The sequence below is a fragment of the Astyanax mexicanus genome, chromosome 3 (genome assembly GCF_023375975.1).
Source record: "Astyanax mexicanus isolate ESR-SI-001 chromosome 3, AstMex3_surface, whole genome shotgun sequence".
Classification (NCBI taxonomy): domain Eukaryota; kingdom Metazoa; phylum Chordata; class Actinopteri; order Characiformes; family Acestrorhamphidae; genus Astyanax; species Astyanax mexicanus.
In genome coordinates, this window is record NC_064410.1 from 62,016,042 (window position 1) to 62,035,750 (window position 19,709).

The window sequence follows — 19,709 nt, forward strand, 5'->3', positions numbered from 1 at the left end:
TGCAGTGGTGTTGCTGTGGTATTTCTAGCTGGTTGTTCTACAAAAATATATAATAAATTATTTGCAGAAATATGAGGGGTGAAATCACTTTTGTTGGATGTTTTATAATATAATTAAGGTAATCCAAACAACTGATGCCATTACGGTTATGCAATATTTAAAAAAATGCACAAATAAACACAATTATGGTAAAAGAATTAGAAAGCAAAAAAATAAAAATAAAAATTAAAGCTAAACAGTTCTTGGCTGATTACACTGATCATTATAAAGGCTCAACTTCCAAGGCAGCCATATCATTAGAAACAATTAAGAACAATGTAAATTTCATGTCAACTAAATGTTTGGCACATTACAGTTAAAATAAAATACATTAATTTAAACATTCTATAAATATTTATGTAGAAGTAGTATACGATTAATGAGTCCAAAAACAGGACTGGTTCCTGTCCCATGACTTTTGCCAAGTGCAGTAATAAGTATGACTTGTTTATTTAAAGCCGCTACTGTTTTTACACAGCAAATACACACACACACACACACACACACACAGTCAGTTATCAGACTGCAGGGACACACACACTCCCGCAGCACGTGTTTATTATGCTGTAATGGTCACATGATGTGAGGAGAGCACTAGCGCTGGGAAACCCTAAAGCCCAGTCAGGAATCCCGAGTGTCAGCCCACAGCTCCCAGTTCCTCCTGCTGCTGCTGCACCTTCCTTTATAATAACTGTGTACCAGAGCTGCACAACCCATCACCACAATTATTACTTAAAATTAATATTAATTATTATTGCAATATTGACCTGTGCAACACACACCTGTGATTCTACCATATATAAAAACATTTCTATTCATTCTAAATGTTTCAGAGAGGAAACAGAGGATTATATTACTGGAAATTCAAATTCAAATAAAATAAAAACTTAAAACAACCTAAAAAAAGGTGGCTGAATGGGTGCACTGTTGTTTTAGTTGTTTCCATTCTCAGGTGGTTGCTAAGCTTGCTTCGGTTGCTAGGTGGTTGCTGTGGTATCACAGTGTGTGCCTCCTAATTGTGTACTAATTTCTAATTAATGGTGTTGCAGCAGTGTTGCTGTGGTGTTAATAGGTGGTTGCAGTTGTGTTAATGTGGTATTGATAGGTGGTTGCAGTGGTGTTGCTGTATTGTTAATAGGTGGTTGAAGTGGTGTTGCTAGAGTATTTCTAGGTGGTTCAAACGATGTTGCTAGGGTATTTCTAGGTGGACTGTCAGCAAATAAAGGCTGTGAATGAAATGGATCCCTGCTAATGTTTTACAACACTACTGAGTATGTTGGTATCTATGGTATCTTAGTTGGTTGCTCAGGTCTTAATTTGTCTCTGTATTAAATTTAAACCAATGCACGTTTTTATTTTTGCTCAAAACAGTCTTTAGTCAGTTTCTAACATTCCTGTAAATAATATCATACATTTAAATTAATATTTTATTAAAAGTGTAAGGGCTTGTATGTAAAATAATGAAGGTTTGTTCGGTCTAATCCAAAGTTCTAGTATCAGTATTCCTTATATGTATATAAACTGTGATATCTGAGTATCTGAGTACTGTATTTTTCAGACTATAAGGTGCACTTAAAATCCTTTAATCTTTGGTGCGTCTTATAATCCAGTTCTTCTTATATATGAATTCGACCAGTCAGGTATTAAGGAGCAGTAAAGCCACTCCACTGAAGTACAGAGTTATAAGGGTGTTTTCTGTGAAGTTTCTCCAGCACCCTCCTAGTGCTGCAGTTAGTGGCTAATGCTAATGCTGCTGCACCCAGCCTTAGTGCTGGAGAAACTTCACTGAAAACTCTAATCTCTAAATCTAAGCTTATTGTAAATAAACAGAAGCGCTTTACTCACCCAAATAAACAGTTTTCAGGAGAGAAATCTGTGTAGATTAACATCCAGCACTTGTTTAACTTCGAAATAATTTTCTTTTTTAAATAATTACAGTTTTGTTTACTTAGGCGCTCTCCCCAAATTCACCATTAGAAGAGAAACATGGCGTCAGCCTTGCTCACTTCAAAGTAGGCATCCTTACTAGTGTTGTTTATTGTGCCTTAAAATCCAGTGCACCTATAGTCCGAAAAATACAGTACATTTTTACATTATACAGTCTTTTTGTTTTATTGGCCAGTTCTCAAAGCATATCACTGCTAGTTTTATTATACTGTATCATATGTTGATGATTTGATGATTGTCTATGGACCTTCCTGAAGGACACTTAAACAATCCTGCTTAAACGCTTAAAAGGTAATAAAAATAAATCACAATCTCCACACACAGTAATATAATTACAATATTGCATTAATCACCCATAATGTGCAGCCCCAGTACAACAGACATACATATACTGTATATTTACCATCATTCTCCAAGAGCTGTAAACCAATTTCAGTAATTCTGTGATCGGGCCTTTAGAGAAACCCAAGCCTAATATTAAGCCTAACCCTAAAACACGTCTACACCTGGTCAGGTGGGTTCTACTGGACTGTGCACTGGTTAGACTGAGGTTCAGCTCTACAGTATAAAAGTTATTCTGGGAATACAGCATTAAGCAGCGAGCATGTGCAAAAAGCTTTAAGCGACACATGAAATTCTTTGGATTTGCTTCAGTTCTGTCGGTCAGTTCAGCAGCTGAACACATTCAGCACATCACTGAAACAGACTGTAATAATAATAATACTACATCATCATCATCATCATCATCATCATCATCATCATCCAATGTAACAACGTTATACCCATTAGTTACAGACAGTAGGGGTGTAACGGTACGCGCATTTGTACAGTATGGGCATCACGGTTTGGTATGTACACTTATATGAAGTATATGCATTAATCTGTAAGATACAGGGGTTGGACAATGAAATTGAAACACCTGGTTTTAGAGCACAATAATTTATTGTGGTGACGGACAGTTCTGGTGGAAACAGGAGAGTTGAGGTGCACATTGAATTCTGCGTGATTTGATCAGCCGTGGTTTTATGTTTTTTGCATACAATCCGGGTTAGCACCCGAACATCCCTTTCAGACAGCTTCCTCTTACAGCGTCCACAGTTAATCCTGTTGGATGTGGTTGGTCCTTCTTGGTGGTATGCTGACATTACCCTGGATACCGTGGCTCTTGATGCATCACAAAGACTTGCTGTCTTGGTCACAGATGCTCCAGCAAGACGTGCACCAACAATTTGTCCTCTTTTGAACTCTGGTATGTCTCCCATAATGTTATAGTGTGCATTGCAGTATTTAGAGCAGAACTGTGCTCTTACCCTGCTAATTGAACCTTCACACTCTTACTGCTCTTACTGGTGCAATAATGTGCAACTAATGAAGATTGACCACCAGGCTGCTCCAATTTAGCCATGAAACCTAAAATCCCACACTAAAATGATGACAGGTGTTTCAGTTTCATTGTCCAACCCCTGTATTTTGACCTGCTCTGTTGTACTGTGGTACCATTACACCTCTGTTTATAGGTCATGTTCCTCTAATAGCACACTTTAAAGTTAGTCGCCCGATGAGGAGATGCAGTTATTGCAACTTCAGGTGAGAGTCTGTAATGAAATGCACTTCCATTAGAAAGTTCTGCTGACTGCAGGATCAAAACCTCTTAAAACCATCCGCTTAGGGCGTTTTCACACCAGCACATTTGATTCGGTTAAAATTGAATCTGATTGGTTTGTACTCTTAGTGTACTCTTGATTGAGCAGGTGTGAAAACACTAATCACACTCGGGTGCGAATCAAAACAACCCCAAACGAACTCTACAGCGGTTCTCTTGTGTCTCGATCCGACCAAGCTATCAAATATACTGCTTTTATTTAATCTGATATATTAGACAGATAACGCTAATTACCACAGCTATGAACAAACGCCGTCTCTGCTGCTCCATGCTGTTACACACTAAGAGCGTGGTATGTGCAGCGTTCACTGCTCACACCTGCACTGCATCCTATTGAAAACACTGTGTTTAAAAGTGCAGCTGCAAATTTTTAGTGTTCTGTCAGGGTTCTTGCTCCATTCTAAAAGTCCAATTTAATGCTTTTTAAGACCTCAATAAATAGAATTTAAGACCCAAAAATGTAGTGATAAATTCTTAAGTAGAAAATAAATGATTGCATTGAAAATGAAAACTTAACGTATCCCATTTGTTATCAATTTTCTTTTTCGTTCCATTGTGATGCAGAACATGTTAGCATGTTCGCTAGCTCACCACTAATGTGAATTAGTAACGTAGCTAACTCACCACTAATGTTAGTATGTTAGCTAGCTTGCCGCTAATATTAACTCCCCTAACCTTAGTTCTCTCTCCAGTAATATTAGCTAGCTTTACGTTTACTTTAGTTCTCTCCCCAGTAACGTTAGTTAACTCGCCGCTAATGTTAGCTAGTTTTACGCTAACCCTAGTTTTCTCCCCAGTGACATTAGCTAGCTCTCCGCTAACCCTAGTTTTCTCCCTAGTAATGTAGCTAACTCACCACTAACGTTAATATTTTAGCTAGCTCGCCACTAATGTTAACTGCGTAAACCTTAGTTCTCTCCCCAGTAACGTTAGCTTGCTCGATACTAATATTAGCTAGCTTTACGCTAACCTTAGCTCTCTCTCCAGTAACGTTAGCTAGCTCGCTGTTAATATTAACTCCACTAACCTTAGTTCTCTCTCCGGTAACGTTAGCTAGCTTGCCTCTAATGTTAGCTAGCTTTACTCTAACCTTAGTTCTCTCCCCAGTAACTCGCCGCTAATGTTAGCATGTGCTTTCCCATTGGCATTAAACACAACATCTAAAAATGTAATACCTACAGCAAATTTACAGTAAATTTAACACAATTTAAGACCTTAATTATCAAGATTTTAATTTAAGACGTTTTAAGACTGCGGGAACCCTGTCTGTGTTAAAGCAGCTTCACACAGCACAGATATATGTGCTGAAACACAGAATCTTCTCACTATATTTCTTGCTTTCTTTCTCTCGTGCCAGACAGCTCTGACCAATCTGACCAGCTCTGAAACGATGTGCTCGCGTGATTTATTGGTGCGCATTTTGGTGCGTTTAGGTTTATGCCTGTGTGAAAACAAACCAAACAGAGGGAGAAACGCTCCAAGTAAACCCAACTACAGGTGTGAAAACGCCCTTAAAGCAGGTTTGGATCCTCTTAAGCCTCTATAGGTGGTTCTATAACGCAGCTGTTTGCATATTCTAAAACCCCCTATATGTGCTTATAGTAAGAAAAAAAAACAAAAGAACAATATGAAAAGCAGCTCTGACCTAAAAAAGGTAAAATATATTTATACACATATTATATATTTATATTTATATCTACGCTTCAGTCTCAATGATTGTGTTGTAGTGAGTTCTGGGTTCTGCACGAGTGTGTCCACGCCCCAACACTGACTCAGCTTCCTGGGCGTGGCGCGGACTGCGGCCGGGGGCCGTGAGGGTCCGAGTGGCTGCCGGGTTTGTCCTGTTTGGTGGGTCGATGCATGATGGCGGCGGCGGCGAGGACGGCGCCCCCTGCAGTGTGGGAGCTGTTGTGAGCAGAAGCGTTCACCGCAGCGTCCACCCGACCCTCCAGCTTCACCAAGCGGTTCAGGATATCATCCAGCAGCACCGCGATCGTCCTCTTCAGATCAGCTGAGGAAGAAAATAAAATAAAACATAGAAATCAGAACTAAGGGCAGGAGATACAGCCAAAAAATAATATTTTTATGATAATATACTTTGCGACAAATAACACTGAAAATTATAATAATTATAATAATTATAATTATATGCAGTAGAATCATTTTCTTTTCTTTTACAGTTTCTCCTGTGTATATAAAATAAACAAAATTGGGGAAAGTGCCTAATACAATCAAAAATAAATAAAAAACAAAAGGTTATAGTGCAAAAAATAAAAAGCTAAAAAGTTTTATATCACGTTAGTATAACAATCAATCAACCTTTATTTTCACTAATAATAAATAAAATAAATACTAATTTTAAAATATTTCAAAATATTTAAAGTATATGAATAAAATATATATGTAAAATAGAAAATTCTAAAAAGACCATACAAAACAAAATTGACAAATGTAAAGAATAAAATAAATAAAAAGGTAATTATAGTAAAAGTAAAGTAAAATGATAAGAATGATAAGAAATTATAAAATGAATAATAACAAAATAAGAAAAAAAGAATCAAAATAAAAAAAAAACATTAAACATGTAGTAAAACATCAAAAAATGTAATTGTTTGCTTTGTAAACATCAGCCACCAAGACTCTTATTTTATATAAAATAAAAATAACATAACACAAATAGTACAATATAGCAAAAAACTACTTTTAAGACATAATTTTGCTTTCATCACAAAATTGATTTAAAAATGATATACATAGTTCTTATTATAGATATAGTTATATTACAGATACGTATTAAAAAGTATATCAATATTTTTTTTTTCTTTTTTGTGACTTTTATTCTACTGTCAGGAGTATGTAGAATACAACATACAAATATATACACAAGGGTAAGAAAAAGTTTGGGCACCTAAATATTAATATGTCATTTTTTCTGTTGGGGTACCCAAATTTATGCACCTGCCTGTTTGTGTTTAAATAATTATTGCACACTGTAAATCCAAAAATCAAATATCACTGTGTTCATCTGCTATATTATATATTTAACTAAAATTGCTGATCTGAACAACCAATCATTTATAAAGGAAAACATCTAAATACATTTAAAATAAACCATTTCTACTATTTTGTGTGTCTGGTGAATATCTATCTGTAAAGTGTTCCAGAGTTTTGATTCATATTTAGAGCAGGTCTTTTGCTTTCAAAATGAAAATTGAAACACCTGAGACAGGTATTATTGTGTCTGATGTGATGGGTCTGGTTCGGAGTTGTTTAGTGGTTGCTATGGTGCTGCTTGGTGGTTTGAACGGTACCTCTATTTTAACCGGCTCTGTATTCACACAGTAAACCTGATAAACTCGCACATCACAGGAGTCGTGCAGCGTTCAGGAGCTCCTCAGGAGGTCAGATGTATCAGATGATAAAGGATCTCACTCTGTCTGGACAAAGCATGAAGCTGAAGAGACCCTCCCTGCTGCAGCTTCACTGTATTAAACAGGGCACAGATCATATAGAAGCCCTGGAGGTACAGACCAACCACCACCCAACACTTCAGCTCACGAGTATCAAAATACCAGCAATTAGGATTCATTCACACAGCAGGTAAAACTAGACCAAATCTAAATTACTAAAATATTAAGTCTTAATATTAAGACGTTTTTACACTAATAACTAATCTTTAAAATGTCATATGTTACTTTACAGCATGTTTAATGCCCTGCTAAGTGCAGTTCAGACACTGACCTAGTCTTAGAGTCTCTGTAAAATGCCAAATTCACCGGAGATCCTATGTAAACCTATAGTTACACACACACAAAGGACGGTAGTCCAGGTCCAGAACGTAAAAAATCCACCCCAGGGTGGAGGAGGAGCTACTGATGTTTTGACTGCGAAAAAAGCCTAAAAACTCCTGTTTTTTCAATTGCAGTCCGGATGCAGGAGTTTTGTCACTGAGTAGAAGTGTGAAATATATATTTTTCACAGACGCCCCCTAGGAAACTAATCCCGACCGGATAGGGTTTATGTGAACCACTGTGCTCTTTTTTTTTTTTTGTTATTGATAAATGATAAGGCTTCAGTAAAGATGCGTTTTGATTGGCTGCGGATGGCTTCGGTTCAGAATGGAGTTGGTAAAGAGTTTACACAAAGATTAGATGGGATTTTTAGGTTAAATATGGTTTCTTTTTATCATACAAATGGACAGGTTACACTGCAGTGACTCTAAATCATACAAATGGTTCCAGAGTGTTTGGGGAGCAGTTCTGAATAATCCGGAAGGGTCCTAGTTTAATATCAGTCCCACTTTGATATTTAATACTTCATGTGACATGTCACCACAATCTATTGTCATTACGTCTTTGTAACACCGATGTTGAGAGCCTCTCCCTCCTTTTTCTCTTTTCTGTATTTTTCTTTAAGATGCTCTGGTGCCAATTTATATCTCTTTGCATATTGGTATTGTAAGCATGTGTGTTGTGTTATTCTGTGATACTTTATAAATAAAGTATACAAAAGATTTTCAGCTCATCATACACTATACAACTTTTATTCTGACTAAAATCAGGGTTAAAATGGGGCTAAAAGTCGTGTTGTGGAACTTAAAGCAGACTAATGCTGTAAATGTTTGGTCCTGTAAATCAAACAGCCTGCAGCCTGAGTCACTCATTAACCCTGCAGCTACGTGGCTAATGTATTCAGTTCAACAATAAGAAAAGCTTCCAGCACCAAAATAAGCTCTGAACAAACCGCTCACTCACACCCTGTTCACTCAAACTGCATTGTGTTTATGAATTATCTCAAACAGGGAGCGACCTGAGGCGTTATAATAGAGGGAGGAGCTTCTCTAAACACTGAAAAATTTATGAGACTGGCTAAAATTCTCAATATAGCAGCGTTACTACAGAAAAACACCGTCCTAAAATTCATAAGACATGTGTTTAAACTAAAAATCTCAAATAATAAACTAATAAATCTGAAAAATAATCACTGAATATCATTGAAAAGTTTATTTATTTCAGTAATTCAGTTCAAAATGTGAAACTCATATTATAATATTATTAAACACACAGAACCCCCAAAAAAGTCAGTATCTCAGAAATTGAGAATTTTATATAAGACCATTTTTTTTTTTTACTTTTGACAGTGTGGGCAGTGTGCCAAGTCCTGCTGGAAAATGAAATCCATCTGCTGGTGTTGATCCACTGTGTTTTATTATCATCAAGTCTAAAGTCAGTGCAGTTTTGTTTTCCTGCAAAATCTTACAGCACTTCATATCTTACAGCTTCCCTCTGCTACTGACAACTTTTATAGAGATGCAGATTTTATTTTCCAGCAGGACTTGGCACACTGCCCACACTGCTAAAAGTACCAATTGGTCTTATATAATATTTTACTTTTTTTTTTTTTTTTTAGATTTTTGGGTTTTCATTGGCTGTAAGCTTCATAATCATCAACAATAAAATAAATGAAAGTTTAAAATAGATCACTCTGTGTGTTTAATACATCTATATAATATATGAGCTTCACATTTTGAACTGAATTTCTGAAATAAAGTAACTTTTCAATGATATTCTTTTCAATTATATATTTTTTGAGATGCACCAGTATTCATGAAGTGTTTTCTCAGGGGGCGGTAAAACAGCTTGGGAACACTTACACCGGTATACGTTTTGAGGTGGTATCTTGTGAGTGATGATGGTGACTGGTTTAGAAGTCATGGGACACTTTACATATTCCTGTTCCATGACTTTTTGCATGTCCATGTATTTTTGATTAATAAGAAAAGGTTTACTGATTGATTATTGATTAATTAGTAAAATTTGCCCCCATGGTTCACTATGGATTCTCCCTCATTATTGCCACCAGGGTAATCAGTCATGGGAGATCATTGGCCATCCTGTCCCATGAGTTCTGGAGGTCAAAAGTTTGGACACATCTCTTCAATCTCATTCATTTTTTTTATGATTTTTTTTTTTACATTATACATTTATTATTGAAAAATATATTAAAGCTATACAGGAACACATGCAGAATTACCTTCAATTATAAACCAGAATATGGGAGAGTCACCTGGAATAGTTTTCTCAGCGTCTTGAAGGAAGGAGTTTCTGGAGGTGCTGAACAATAGCTGCTGCTTTTCCTTCACGCTGTGAAGCTCCAGCTCATCCCAATTAAATCACCTCAAATCAGCATCTCAGTTCATCAGGTTTAGATCAGGGATTTAATGTGGAGGAATAAGACTTTTTTACTGTTTACTACAGAATTCCATGTGTGTCCCTTAATCGTTTTCATGTATTTAATATTAATTCACAATGTAGAAAATACATTAAATACAGAAATAAAGCATAAAAACACTGAATGAGAAGGTGTGTCCAAACTTTTGACTGGTAAATGTAATTAAGCTCCACTGTGCGTATATGTACTCAGAGGGATTGCCTATAAGACTCCAGTTTCCAGTTTCTCTCTCCCACTTAAAGAGGAATGCAGCTCAGTTGCATTAATAAACACCCTAAGAGGATTTTTCCTTTGATGTTAGTTTACTTAAACATTCCATAACGTTAATGATGGAGCAGATAAGATACCTGTGTGAAATGTTATGTAAGGTGCAGTAAAACGTCATTTTCCATGTTGAATAAGCAAAATTCAGTAGATGGAAGAAACAACCTTAAAGACACTGCTGTTTCTCCTTCATCACATGTCCCAAGAACAGGCCAATTACAAAACCCCAAAACTGTTACATCACAGTCTCGAGTCGTTATATTTACACACTAGAGAAAGCTTGTCTAGTCAAAAGCTGGAAATGTTTAAACTGCAAAAAGTGACAGCAACTTTAGTTGTTGATACTGGAGAGCAGCTCATCTCCTCTAGAAACCATTTTTCCCTCTGCAAAAGGGGAGCTCAAAGTAGGGTGACCAAACGTACGTATTTCCCGGGACATGTCCGTGTTTCACGTCCTGTCCCGGGCGTCCCGTTTTTTTTTTTTTTTCAAAAAGTGAGGAAATGTCCTGGTTTTTAAATTACCTTCATTGGACCATTAAATTTACAGGCACTAGGGCACTGTGTGTGACAATCCCTGAGTCGCGTCAGTGAGAGCAGCCTTCTTCTTGGGGCTCTTCTAGCTCTTTGTAAAAAGCTAAATATCTATTGAACCATTGAACAATTTATCTATGATAGGTTTAAAAATAAAGAAAACTTAAGAAAACATAAAAAATAATAATAAAACAAACAAAAACCCTAAAAAAACGTGGAATAACAGTTCAGTCTAACTGCTGCTCTTATAATAACATTTAAGAACACAGCAAAAAACTCATTTATGTAATTCACGTAAAAATAAAGTTATTGTAAAAGGTGACGGCCTATTTAAAAAGCAACAGAAGTTGTTCATTTGTATCATTTCTAACATATTTAGGGTGTTTTTACTCACTTTTTTCACTCCCACAAGCTTAATCCTTTACAGCTTCAAAAACATGTATTATGCAAATTAGGTGTTGACGTCATTTAGCCAGGTGTCCTGGTTTACCCAAATAAAAATATGGTCACCCTAGCTTAAAGCAAAAGCAAAAGCAAATGAGAGAGCAACATAAAGAGCATACTAGAGTATCTGTGCCAGGTTAAAAGCTAGCTCTGGCTTTAAATACACATCATATACGGATTATTTTGCAGCACATTTAGAGTGCAGCCACCTTAAGGCGGGAAAGTGAGAAGCTAACTGGCTACACTTCACACCGAGAGGACAGCAGGATGATAAGGGAATTGTAGGGGATAACGTAGTTTAGTACAGCTAAGTTAAGTAAACAAAACTGTAATTCTTAAGTGCTGAATCTACACAGATTTCTCTCCTGAAAACTGAAAGAGCTAGCGCTTAGCACAGTTAGCCGCTAATGCTAATGCTGCTCCAGCAGTGCTAGCCAGGGTTAGCAGCAGGCTACAGGCTTATAACATCACCTCTGAACAGTGAAAGAGCTAGTGTTTAGCGCAGTTAGCAGCTAATGCTAATACTGCTGGTGAAACCCCACTGAAACTCCTGTATAACACTGTACTTTAGCGGAGTGCTCCTACCTGACTGGTAAAATTCATACATAAGGCGAACTGACGATTTTTGGAAAAATTAAAGGACTTTAAGTGCGCCTTATAGTGCGATAAAATACGGTATCGGACAGACATGGCTCATTCACTTTCTGATCCACTCTAGAATCCACTCTACAGCTTGTGCTGTACCATGAACCCTCTGTAACTTTAACATGAGACACAGCACCAATCCGGATTCCAGTTCCACTTTTACTAAAAATCGTTTTTTTGGGGATATTTTAATGTAAAAGCGCAAAAGAGCAACCCAGCTACTTGTAATGCGAGTAAATCCAGGGTCCTGAGGGTTGGAAGTAAGGCTCAATCTACAGTTTATCCAGTTTAATCAGTTTATTCAAGCACCTCCCAAGATATTATGTGAAAGAGTGCCTGGAGTTAGATAACTAGCTAACAAAGCTATCTACAACAGCTCCACCATGAATCTTATTAAGCTGGAGATATAGGCTGATGTTTTGATTGAAAGGTCATTTGTTTGGAGATATTTTAGTGTGAAAAGACCACAGAGCAACACAGTAAAGCCAGCACACTGAAGGGTAGACTTATGGCTGTTACATAACTAACAAACCTGTTTAATCAGCACCTGCAGAGACTTCATTTCAGTTCTTTTTAGAAACACACTAAACACTATATTTCAGCAGAACAATACAGAGAAATAGCTCACTTTCATGATAATCGATAAGCAAGTACGGTCTTTAGCGAGAAACAAAAATGGATTTCACAGCCTGCATTTATAGAGCACATGTATTATAAATAATGTAATTAAGTGTGCATTTAAATTCAATGTATGTATGTGTGTATATGATTTGCTTTCTTAATAAGATGCCCAACACCAACAATCAGGACATTAGTTTACTGATCTTAGGGGATCTGTAGGAGAGCTGTCAACCGCTCGTCACCGTGCAACTTGATTTAGGGCGTCAGTATGTCTTTGCTATGGTAACCATGGGAAAAGTACACCTCGCACATCTCGAAATGCGCAAAAGGCATGTACTAACTCTATTAGTTAATCAGGAGTGTGGTTAATTTGGGGCATACAGTAAAATAAACCAATCAGTGTAACTCTTGCTCATCATTCTCTTTAAGAGTAGATCAGGTGAGCTCTGACTTTGGTGGATTGCTATTTTAACGGTGCAGCTACCTGGACGTGTCCAACAAACGTTTCTTCTCAGCAGAAGAAACTGAGCTGCTGTTTGACGCTGTGAAGAAGGAGCTCCAGCAGCTCATTTCTGGGAACTGGATCGTTTTTTAGTATTCTGCACCCTGTGTTTTTCGTTGCCAAGATAGCAATACACCAGAAATTGACCTGAACACACCTCTTTTCCAGATCACCATGCCCATTGCTGTAAATACAGCATTTTCCGCACTATAAGGCGCACCATATTATAAGGAGCAAAGTCATAAAAGTGTTATGTGGATGTTAATCTACAAAGACTTCTCTCCTGAAAAGTTTTTTTTTTTTAATTTGGGTGAGAATTATTTATAGTAGGCTTAGATTCACAAATTTCTCCAGCACTAAGGCAGTGGAGCATTAGCATTAGCGGCTAACCGCTTGACAGCGCTACACTGAGGAACCCTGAGTGCTTCGGTAAGCCAGGGTGATATCAGCTAGTTCGTCCCATGTAGCTTGTTTTAACATGGTAAACACGCAGACTATAGTCCAAAATACTAGCTTCTGCGGCGAATGCTAATGCTGCTCCAGCAGTGCTAGCCGGGGTTAGCAGCAGGCTACAGGCCGATAATACTCACCTCTGAACGGCTAAAGAACAAGCACTTGGTGCGGTTAGTGGTTAATGCTATTGCTACTCCAGAAGTGCTAGCCAGGGTTAGCAGTAGGCTACAGGCCAATAACACCTTTAAACAGAAAAAATAGCAGTTAGCAGCTAATGCTAATGCTGCTCCAGCCTTAGTGCTGGAGAAACTTCACTCTATAACTCTGTACTTCAGCAGAGTGGCTTTACTGCTCTTTAATAGCTGACTGGTAGAATTTATACATAAGAAGAACTGGATTATAAGAAGCTCTGATGATTTTTGGGAAAATTAAAGAATTTTAAGTGCACCTTATAGGGCCCTCTGTGTCTTACCATATCCGGCCATGGAGGGCCCCTGGGACCTGGAGGGGTCGTTGTTCTCCTCGCTGAGGGCTTTGACGTAGCGGCGGCTGAGCTCCAGGATCTGCTGCCGGAGCTCGGCGCTGCTCTGGCGGCGTGGCTGGGAGACGGTGTAGTGGAGCAGCAGGAGACACCAGGCCAGACCGAACAGCAGCAGCAACACACTCAGCCTCTGAGACATGCTCCTGCGCAGCAGGCACGCCAGCATACCTGAACAACCACCCCGCCGCCCGGAGCTACCACGACCAGCACCGGCAGAGGGAGGAGCTTAGAGGAGCAGGGGGAGGAGTCTGAGTGAAGGGAACAGGGGTAAAGGGGGGAGGGTTAAAGGGTTAGGGAGGGGTTTGGACTGCAGCCAAGCTCAGGTCATCTGATCAGTCTTGGGATCTCATACTCAGCTCTGTATCTTCAGCAAATCGTCTGGAAGAAGATAAAACAGCAAAAACAAAGCACAACAAGCGGGTTAGTATTGAACTAAAGCACTGGACAGGGTTCATACACGTTTTAACCAATAGAATTCCAAGATTTTTTCATGACTTTTCCATGGTTTCAAGGAGGGGCAGCACGGTGGCGCGGTGGGTAGCACTTCCGCCTCACAGCAAGACGGCCTGGGTTCGATTCCCGGCTGGGGCGTCCCGGGTCTTTCTGTGTGGAGTTTGCACGTTCTCCCCGTGTCTGCGTGGGTTTCCTCCGGGTTCTCCGGTTTCCTCCCACAGTCCAAAGACGGCACGTTCAGGCTAATTGGAACTTGATTGAAGTTGCCCCTTAGGTGTGAGTGTGTGAGTGAATGTGTCTGTGTGTCTGTCTGTGTCTGTCTGCCTTGCGATGGCTTAGATCGTAGAACCTTGTGATTAGACAGTACCTTTCCTGCCGCGAAATAGCCGACGAGCTGATGTGGCGTTAAACTCGACTACCCAAACCAACCCATGGTTTCAAGGCAAATTTTCATGACCATACAATTTTTAAAACATCACTGCAGACATGGACAATAAAAGCAAAAATTACTTCTAAACTAAAACAATAATCAAAATTGATATAATATAATAGGTCTAAAATGAATCCAATTCAAATGTTGACACACAATCTGATAATAATAATAATAATAATAAAATGTGTGTCTGATCCTGAGAGCTGTATTGTGTAAACTGGGCTAAATTACAGAATTAACTCTAAGCTGATGTATTTTTTTAACACAAAGATTTGTAGACCAAATTTGAAACATGAATTTTCCCAAACTTTCTGAGAGTTCTTATTTTTTCTAAAATTTATCCAGGCCTGGAAATTGCCATTTTCAAATTCCATGATTTTTTCAGTTTTTTTTTTTTATGACTGTACAATCCCTGATTGGAGATACAGTAGGTCAGTGTAATTAAGCCGGTTACAATAATAATATTATCAACTTATCGTCCAATAAATAATGGACATTACCTCAATAATATACGATAATGGAGATTTGGTCTATAATCTTTATTTGTATGCTTGCATCTCAAAAACTTCAGTGTCTCATAAATTAGAATATTATAAAAGACCAATTGGTACTTTTGGCAGGGTGGGCAGTGTACCAAGTCCTGCTGGAAAAATAAATCTGCATCTCTATAAAAGTCGTCAGTAGATTAAAAGAATCATGGTTCACCATGATTTAAGGTGGAACGAGACAGTTAGCTAGCTACTGTGACGAAATACAACTATATAAAATATAAAATGTAGAACAGAGAACGTTACAATACTAAAATGTTTAAATCTAGAAATACTAAAATTAAAGGAATCATGGTTCACCATGATTTAAGGTGGAACGAGACAGTTAGCTAGCTACGGTGACGACATACTAGCATTTGTTTTATGTTTGCTTTGAAGGAAATGGCTATAAAACACTGAGACTACATATAACTTTATGGTAATATAGTGGTTATCAACCTTTTTAACAGGAAAATACTCAAAATTTTGGGTTTCTTTTTGTTGCTTGTGCTTCACAATCTTGTCAGTGATTCTCATAGCCCACTGATTTGAGTGTAAGTCTGAAAAATATCAGTTTTAAGGGTAATCTACCCCTCCAGCCTAACAAGAATCCGCACACCCTACACCAAATACAAAACAGAGTAGGATTGGTTAAGTGGTAGAGCCAATGGAGGAAATGGAATTGGGCCTCAGAAACACTATAAAAAACAGCTATAACCAGCTTTAGTCACATGGTTCAGCTCTAAACCGCATTAAAATCTCTCCACTCATATCCTGAATTGATGTAACATCCTGTGTGTGTAGAGTAATGTAGAGTAATGTTGAGTAATCTGCTCTCTGAAGTGGTGTGTGCTGTGAGGATGTACTCTGTTACTCAATAACTCGAAATAACATCATAATTCTGTTCATGTGTTTGCAGGTTATATTGAGGAACGACAATAAAAAGCACTTGACTTGATGATATAATTAAATTTATATTCAGGCAGTGTCAAAATACACACACACTCTCACGCATTCACATCTATTTGAGGTTACAGAACAGCCCGTCTCAGTTGCAGGCTGGTGTGTGTGTGTGTGTGTGTGTGTGTGTGTGTGATGATTGCAGGATGTTTGCATGGTGGCAGACGGTAGCTGATGCTGCACTCAGACACTAAACTAATCAATCAAACTACAAACAACAGCCCTGTTTCAACCTGATCAATTACATCTCACACACACACACACACACACACAAACAACTACATGTATTCATTACAGTTCTGGTCAAATAACTGCTTTGTTAAAAGTTAAAAGTCTCCTTCTAAAATCGCTTTTCTTGTCCTTTCTTCCTCATCCTCCACTGTCTGCAGCAGCTAGTAAAACGAGTCAATCAGGAAAAGCACCGTGTCTACATCAACCCGTGAATTAGTATTTGTGGCCCCGCCCACCTCGGCTCGGGACGGCCCACAGCTAGAGCTGGAGTTGGGCAGCGACTCTGTCTCGTCAGATAGGAGCTAAATAACAGTGCTAGGAAGAGCATGCAGTTCATTCCTGTGTTATTTGTGCGAATAACACATCAGTGTTTATATACTTTACCCAGTAATTAAGAGCTAAGAAACAAATGGTTAGAATTAGTCTATGGAGGAAAAACACCAGCCAAGTAAAATAGAGATAGGTGTACAGTATGTTTAGAACAGTTCTGTTTACACTAGTTAAAGGTAAAAATCCACCCCGCAATAAATTTTTTACCTTCTGGACCTGGACTACCCACCTCTGTGTGTAAGTAACTATAGGTTTAAATAGGATCTCCGGTGGATTTGGTGTTTTACTCTGAGAGACTCTGAGACTCTAAGGTCAGTATAGGCTGAACTGCTTATAGCAGGGCATTATTACACATATTGTAAAGTAACATACGACATTGTAAAGACTGTTATTAGTGTAAAAATGTCTTTATTTTAAACATTTCTAACTCTTGTCCATCTTGCTGCCTTGCAGTGCTGTTAGCCAATCAGAGGCGATATGTTTACATGTATGAATATTCATGAGCAAGAGGCGAAACCCTATCGTTCCACCACACAACCCCTGCCCCGCCCACCGCAATTTCATTATGATGGGACAAATAGAAATCATCTAAAATTACTTGAAATTAAATGAGATATACTGCATGAATCACTTTTTGCATGCATTTGTATTTTAACATGGGTCTGTCTCGACTACCCCTATAAACACTACCAAGCGTTTTGGTTGAGGAAACCAACCTCAGAAAGTGCACATCAGTATTAGCCAAAAGACTTCTTTTGAGAGAGGAATCTGTAGCTACTGTCCATTGCAGGTCAACAAATAAGAGAGATGTAAGAACTTTAAATTATTTTTGTGCTAGCGTGTTCTTGTTTTGCCATTTAGCACAAACTAACATTTAGGTGTGGCAAACACTTAGTGTAAACATGGGGAGTGGCTAGCATCAGCTTATTTGCATAAAAGTGACAGAGCCCTTTAACAGCTCATTATGAACGGGACTGAAAATATAATAATAATAGAGCTGGTGAGATCTTCATCTTTATGTAAGAGTGATTTTGAGCAAAAAAAACTTTAGATTCTTTTTCCTCCTCTAAAGTTTTGCATCACAATATTCCAGCATTGTAGGATCTCATGATATTGATGTTCTCATCCAGCCACAAATCAGAAGCTGTCCGTGGTCCTGCAGGACATTAAATATACAGGAGAGAGAGATATACGACCAGACTGACCCAGCCTGACCCCGCCGTGACCTCAGCCGTTCACTCACACCACCAAATAGAAAAAAAAACAATATGAAGAACTTAATGCAAATAATTCACACTGTATCTGTGAAGCATGGTGCAGGGTGTGCGCTGGGTACTACCAGGCTTCTGAACAGAACACCAGATTATCATAACTAATAATGGCCATATTCTAATAATTAAACAGGCTTCAGAACATCATCCTGAATAAATGATCAGCTCTGTTATCATGTAACCCAATAGATTTGCTTAACACGCATCATCACACACTGTACACTGGGTCTGGACGCCTCTAATACCCGTTTTCTTTAGCTAGTAAAACCTTTTTGGTTGTATGTTTTAATTTATCTTGAATGTTCTTGATTGTATTATGTTGGATTTAATTAATTCATAACTAAAATATTTTTAATAATGTAAATAATTTAATAAAATAAATTATAAATTTATTCAGATATTTTGTATAATTTCAAAATCTGTAGGGAGTAAATAAATACTTTCACTCTCACTGTATATTACATTACATTATATCTATCTATCTATCTATCTATCTATCTATCTATCTATCTATGTATATGCATATAAACAAATATGTAGGTATATGTTTGAATAAAACGGACAACATTTCTCCCAAATTTTAAATATAAATATTGTCATTTAGAGCATGTATTTTCAGAAAATGAGAAATGGCTGAAATAACAAAAAAGATGCAGAGCTTTCAGACCTCAAATAATGCAAATAAAACAAGTTCATATTCATAAAGTTTTCAGAGTTCAGAAATAATCAATATTTGGTGGAATAACCCTGGTGGTTTTTAATTACAGTTGATTTTCATGCATCTTGGCACCATGTTCTCCTCCTCCACCAGTCTTACACACTGCTTTTGGATAACTTTATGCTGCTTTACTCCTGGTGCAAAAATTCAAGCAGTTCAGTTTGGTGGTTTGATGGCTTGTGATCATCCGTCTTCCTCTTGATTATATTCCAGAGGTTTTCAATTTTGTAAAATCAAAGAAACTCAGCATTTTTAAGTGCTATCTTATTTTTTCCAGAGCTGTATATAGTTATACGTTAGGTATGTTTGACAGTATAAACTGTAGCGTTTAGCTAAACGAGCTATATGACGTTTAAATGTGTTTAAAGCTGAAAGCACCTGCAGACCGGTGTATTTACTGTAATAAAACAGTAGCAGCTTATTAAATAAATAAAATAAATGATATAAATGAGTTTTTACCTGTAATAATAATCAGAGCTGGAGTTGTGAAGGATCTGTTAGTGAACGCTGCTCCGCTCTCTGCGCCTCACAGATCCATTAGAACCCGATAATTCACCTTCTAACAGCTCTACAGAACCGGTACCGACATCTAGAACCGTATAACGGCTCTACAGAACCGGTACCGACTCTCAGAACCGGCAGCAGAACCGCTAAACCCGCAGTAAACCCGCAGTAACAGCACGTGTAAAGCAGCGGCCCTCCGCCACACAGCAGCTCCACAAAACAACCACCAGCAGCAGCAGCAGCAGGAGGACTTTTATGACCGTGCCGCGTTCAACAAACTTGTTGCACAGCGTTTCTGTGCGGGTTTTTTTTTTTTTTAACATTTGTTTCACAGTAATATGTTATAACTCTAAAGGATTTATAATAAAAATGTGCTCTGAAATAATTAATTAATTTAATAA

The 19,709-nt window shown here is 37.9% G+C and overlaps 1 protein-coding gene across 1 annotated transcript; it reads right to left on the minus strand.

The window, feature by feature from the left end:
* Positions 1–5,290: 5,290 nt before the first annotated feature.
* Positions 5,291–19,554, minus strand: ccdc126 (coiled-coil domain containing 126). The gene is made up of 3 exons (XM_007240681.4): positions 19,264–19,554; positions 13,813–14,259; positions 5,291–5,660 (listed from the first exon to the last, which is right to left on the minus strand). Exons 2-3 carry the CDS (start codon positions 14,045–14,047, stop codon positions 5,422–5,424), a joined length of 474 nt encoding a protein of 157 aa, XP_007240743.3. The 5' UTR covers positions 14,048–14,259; positions 19,264–19,554; the 3' UTR covers positions 5,291–5,421.
* Between the last annotated feature and the right edge of the window lie 155 nt (positions 19,555–19,709).